Here is a 4,756-nt window from a genome sequence, read left to right as displayed (position 1 = left end):
GCGCCACCTAGGTGGCCGCCCGGTGAAACTCCAACCACCGCCAGTTTTTGTAGTCTTTTTCGTATGCATAGCCGACCCTCCATTCCCTTTATGCTCCGTGGTTTTGCATGGCGGCAGCAGCGGCATTGCATTTAGGCGCCTGTAGTTTTCAACAAACAATCATCATTAAGTGATATTCTAGCCAAGAGGGCAAAATTTAATTCTTTTGAGATTATACTCTAGTTGAAATGGATTTCCTGGAGTATTCTGACATATCTGCTGAGATTAAAGGAGCTAATGTAAGTGCTTTACATTTTTTCTTAACCTCACCATTTTACAGAGAACACCATAATTCTCTATTATTGTTTCATTTCTTTGTGCACTTCGAAAACAAAGGTAGACTCAAGCTACGTTGTCATTAGGTTTCATTATTTTAAATACTAGTTACCTCTCATGCCGTACCTTACATGCCACTATATGAGGGTATCCTGGCAACATGCTTTCAAGCGTCCTGCTTTACTGCTTTTCCCTATCACAATATTCATCTTTGTTTAATGTGGTTAAATTTCATGGGATCTTATGTGTTTTCAAAAAGATGCTGTTGACATTCCTACCCTTGATCTTTGCAACATACAGAATGTACTGACATCTGAGTCAGTTGTGCAATCATGATCAGCTTAAGATCCTAGAAATTTCCCTCTTTAATTAGCCGGCTATGTGTTGAAATAATTGCTGTGCATGACGATGCAATTCCATCCTAAAGAATGTGTGCTAGTAAATGGTTGTGCTATCTTTTGCCCTACTGACAGTACTAGAGGTTGATTTTCCTAGTTACATAATATGTTTCTCTCTGTGAATTATTTTAGGTCGCTGGGAAGGTGAAGTTTACAGATCAGCATATAATTTTCAAAAACAACAAAACCGGCAAAGTTGATCAGATTGTAGCAACAGACATAGATGTTGCTAATTGGCATAAATTAGTAGGATCATGGGCTCTGCGCCTCTTCCTGAAGAATGGTAACTTGCATAGATACACTGGATTTCGAGAATCGGTAAGAGCTTCACTATCTTGTCCAGTTAATTATGAATTTGTGTCATGTATAGAAATAATTGAGTCTATTAATATATTCAGGATCAAGAGAAAGTGTCTAAATTCTTTAAAACAAACTACAAGCATGACACTTCAGAAAAAGAACTGTGCTTGAAAGGGTGGAATTGGGGGACAGCCCGTTTCCAAGGATCTGTTCTCAGCTTTGATGTGGGCAGTTATCCATCATTTGAAATTCCACTCAACAATGTGAGTCAGTGCACTCCCGGTAAAAATGAAGTCACCATTGAATATCACCAGGTAAATTTTGATTTACAATACTTTCTTATAAGACATCATTAATATCTTAATTTGCAATATTTTCCCCTCCGTCAGAATGATGATGCACCAGTTAACTTAGTGGAAATGCGATTCCACATACCCAGCTCAGAAATAGCTGGTGGAGACGATCCAGTTGATTCATTCCATCAGCAAGTTATGAAAAATGCCAGTGTTATCAATGTTTCTGGTGATGCTATTGCTATCTTTAGAGAAATTCAATGTCTCACACCCCGTGGTCGTTATGACATCAAAGTGTTCCAGACATTCTTCCAACTTCATGGAAAAACCTTTGACTACAAAATACCTGTATCCACTGTTCTTAGGTTATTTATTTTACCTCATAAAGATGGAAGGCAAATGTTCTTTGTGGTATGTTACTAACATCTTCTTTCACTCAACTAGAGAAATCTTGTGCGCACTGTTTAAAAGTTTAATTCTTATGTTGTACTTTTGAATAGGTGAGCTTAGATCCTCCAATCAAACAAGGCCAGACACGATATCATTTCCTCACATTCCTCTTCAGTATTGAAGAAACAATGAGTATTGAGTTGCCTTTCAGTGATGAGGAGTTGAAAGACAAATTTGAGGGCAAGTTATCCAAGGAATTGTCTGGACACACTTATGAGGTCATGGGAAAAGTCATGAAAGCAATTGTAAACCGTAAAATAACTGTACCTGGAAATTTTATTGGGTATGTGCTGAGAATCCAATTTCTTTAACCTGACACCCTTTCAATTAATTTCTAAGAGCTTTTTCTTTCTTCAGCCATTCTGGTACTTCAGCTATCGGTTGTTCATACAAAGCCGCAGCAGGCTATATGTACCCTCTGGAGCGAGGCTTCATCTATGTCCACAAACCTCCAATCCATCTTCGATATGAAGAAATAACCAGCGTCAACTTTGCCCGAAGTGGTTCGACTACCAGGTCTTTTGACTTTGAAGTTGAATTAAAATCTGGTGTGGTCCACACTTTCAGTAGCATTGAAAAGGAAGAGTACACAAAGCTGTGGGATTTCATTTCTAAGAAGAACTTACGAGTCAAGAACAGTGGTAAACCCAGCAAGCAAGGCTATGCTGATGACGCATTCAGTGATTCTGAAAATGAAGATGAGCCTGATGCATATCTTGCTCGCGTTAAAGCTGAAGCCAAGGAGAGAGATGAAGATGGTGGGGAAGATGATGAGTCTACTGATGAAGACTTCGTTCCTGGAGAAATGCCTGATGAGTAAGTAAAACATTCTCTCATGTCATTAATCTATTCAGTAATTTTTACCCAATTGTATTTAAAAATTGACTTACAATTTTTTTCTCAGTGATAACTCTGCTGGAAGTGGCACAAGTGATGACTCTGATGGAGGCTCAGATGCATCTGCAGATAGTCCTAAGAAAAAAGAGAAGAAACCTGTCAAAGAAAAAGAAGAGAAACCTAAAAAAGAGAAGAAGCCAGCTTCTGAAAAGCCAACTAAGCGTCGTCAGAAGAAAGAGAAAGATGATAACAGGCCTAAGCGACCCCAAACAGCATTCATGTTATGGCTGAATGAAACTAGAAAGAGTATTGTAGAGGACAACCCTGGTATCAAGGTTACTGAAGTTGCTAAGAAGGGCGGAGAACTTTGGAAGGAATTGAAGGACAAATCTGTGAGTTAATTTTGTTCCTGATTTTAACTTGCATTGATCAATTTACCTCAGCATTTGTTTATCTATCTTGTCATCTTTTTGTGTCCATTTACCCATTTTTTAAATCTTATTTCCAAGGAATGGGAGGCTAAGGCCACAAAGCTGAAAGAAGAGTATACAGAAGCAATGAAAGAGTATACTGCATCTGGTGGAAGCTCTGCAGCAGCTTCAAGCAAGAAAGAAAGTGGTGCTAAAAAGCCAAGCAAGTCAAAAGTTAGTGCTGTTTCCCCCTCTAAAGTTGTCAGCAAGGAGTACATTAGTGATGATGACAGCAGCAGTGATGATGACAAACCAGTAAGTCAAATAATTCTATCTTTAAAATTTTGCTTGATACTACCTGAGAATGATATGCTCCAATGAAACTTTTATTTTTTTTCAGGCAAAGAAGGAGAGTAAGAAACCAGAGAAAAAATCGGTGAGTTTAAAACATTTTATGAATCTATCTAACTAATCTTAAGTCAGTCTAGGTTGGTATTTTAATAATGATTTTTCTTTCTAGTCAAAGAAAAAGTCATCTTCTGAAGAGGAGGAAAGTAGTGAAAGTGAAGGTGAACCACCATCAAAAAAGAAAGCTAATGGCAAAGTAAGTTTTATGATAATGAGTTTAAAAGACAATTGGCTATTAAAGTTTCCTTTTAAATTGTTTGCTAACAACAAATTTGGTCAATAACTTTTTAAATAATTTTTTCTACAGAAAAAACCCAAGGATGAAGATGATGATGATGAAGAGGAAGCTGAAACAACTCCATCCTCAGGAGATGACAGTGATTAGTTTGGTCTTAATTTATTTCTCTACTATACAATTCCATAAATCAGTATGTCTTGTTCATGTTACCTATTTAAATTCCCATAGACGTATCGTTGGAAACTCCAAGTGATCAACTAATTCCCATCCCTGTACAATAGTCATTAGTGGTCCATTGTATATTATTGAGGTTTCTTAGGAGATGTGATCTGTTTTGTAAACCCATTTACTATTTGTAAATATACTCAGTTTATTTTTTACATCCGTGTGTCATCTCCTTAAGCCAAGTCTTTCATACTCGTCAGCTGCTCCCTGCGGTTGCAGGTTCAAGCCCCGGGGCACTATGACGGCCTTGCTTTGCAGCCGGAGCTCCGACGTGCTGCGCGGGACGGGAGGCGGAGGTGGTTGCGGCGGCAGCTGCAGTCTGCTGGGAGGCGCGCGCGCGCGCGGGACGCGGCGGGACGGCGGCGGCGGCAGGCGGCAGGGTATCCACCCGAGCCGCCCTTCTCTTCTCTCCGTCACCACCACTCCCCCATCCCTGGCCGTTGCCCGTAGAGGCCGCCTGGCTCGCCCGTTGCGCGCCGCCCGCCGCTGGGCTGCCTGCCGACGACCGAGGCTCAGCAGCAGCAAGCCAAGCCCAAGCAGTGGGGCCCACGCCGCCTGGTCTAGCAGCAGACTCGCTGCCGCCGGTCGCTTCGCTCGCGCAGCTCGCGACTCGCGCCCTCCTCCTGGACGCACCGGCGCCCATCCTGCGCTCCACCTCGTCCTCGGGGCCGACCCCTGGGATGCGACGCCTCGACGGCAGCAGGAGGCCGCCGGCCGCGTCCTGAGCTGCAGCGGGGCCTGCGCCCGCAGGAGGTGAGGCATCTCCCGGGAGGACGACAGGACGAGGCGGCGATCCGACCACCTGACGAGTGTCGGTCATCAGGAGACATCGGGACGACGTGGTGGTCTATCAGGCCAGCGCTTTGGGGCCTGCCCCCCCCC

General features: G+C 42.6%; 2 protein-coding genes across 2 annotated transcripts in view; both read left to right on the top strand.

Annotated features, from left to right (window-relative positions):
• The first annotated feature begins 91 nt into the window (after window positions 1-91).
• LOC113205940 (FACT complex subunit Ssrp1) lies at window positions 92-4,029 on the top strand. Its single transcript, XM_026421758.2, has 11 exons — window positions 92-278; window positions 846-1,031; window positions 1,112-1,327; window positions 1,403-1,717; window positions 1,807-2,039; window positions 2,114-2,572; window positions 2,661-2,985; window positions 3,103-3,318; window positions 3,404-3,439; window positions 3,524-3,607; window positions 3,719-4,029. Exons 1-11 carry the CDS (start codon window positions 228-230, stop codon window positions 3,794-3,796), a joined length of 2,199 nt encoding a protein of 732 aa, XP_026277543.1. The 5' UTR covers window positions 92-227; the 3' UTR covers window positions 3,797-4,029.
• A 148-nt stretch (window positions 4,030-4,177) lies between these two features.
• LOC113205949 (protein halfway) overlaps window positions 4,178-4,756 on the top strand; it is a 4,736-nt gene continuing 4,157 nt past the window's right edge. The window contains exon 1 of the mRNA XM_026421777.2: window positions 4,178-4,627. The gene's annotated coding sequence lies outside the window, so the exon portion shown is untranslated. The remainder of the gene's footprint in view (window positions 4,628-4,756) is intronic.

The sequence above is a fragment of the Frankliniella occidentalis genome, unplaced genomic scaffold, assembly GCF_000697945.3.
Source record: "Frankliniella occidentalis isolate FOCC.00 unplaced genomic scaffold, Focc_3.1 Scaffold2, whole genome shotgun sequence".
In the NCBI taxonomy this organism is placed as follows: domain Eukaryota; kingdom Metazoa; phylum Arthropoda; class Insecta; order Thysanoptera; family Thripidae; genus Frankliniella; species Frankliniella occidentalis.
Note: the sequence above shows the minus strand (reverse complement) of the source record. Positions and strands in the feature narration are given on the sequence as shown.

Bases quoted from the DNA above. Each gene is read 5' to 3' on its own strand.
- LOC113205940 (XM_026421758.2), top strand. From the start codon at position 228: ATGGATTTCCTGGAGTATTCTGACATATCTGCTGAGATTAAAGGAGCT. The intron at 2,040-2,113 runs GTATGTGCTGAG...TTCTTTCTTCAG, and splicing joins GTACCTGGAAATTTTATTGG to CCATTCTGGTACTTCAGCTA. The intron at 3,608-3,718 runs GTAAGTTTTATG...TTTTTTCTACAG, and splicing joins AAAAGAAAGCTAATGGCAAA to AAAAAACCCAAGGATGAAGA.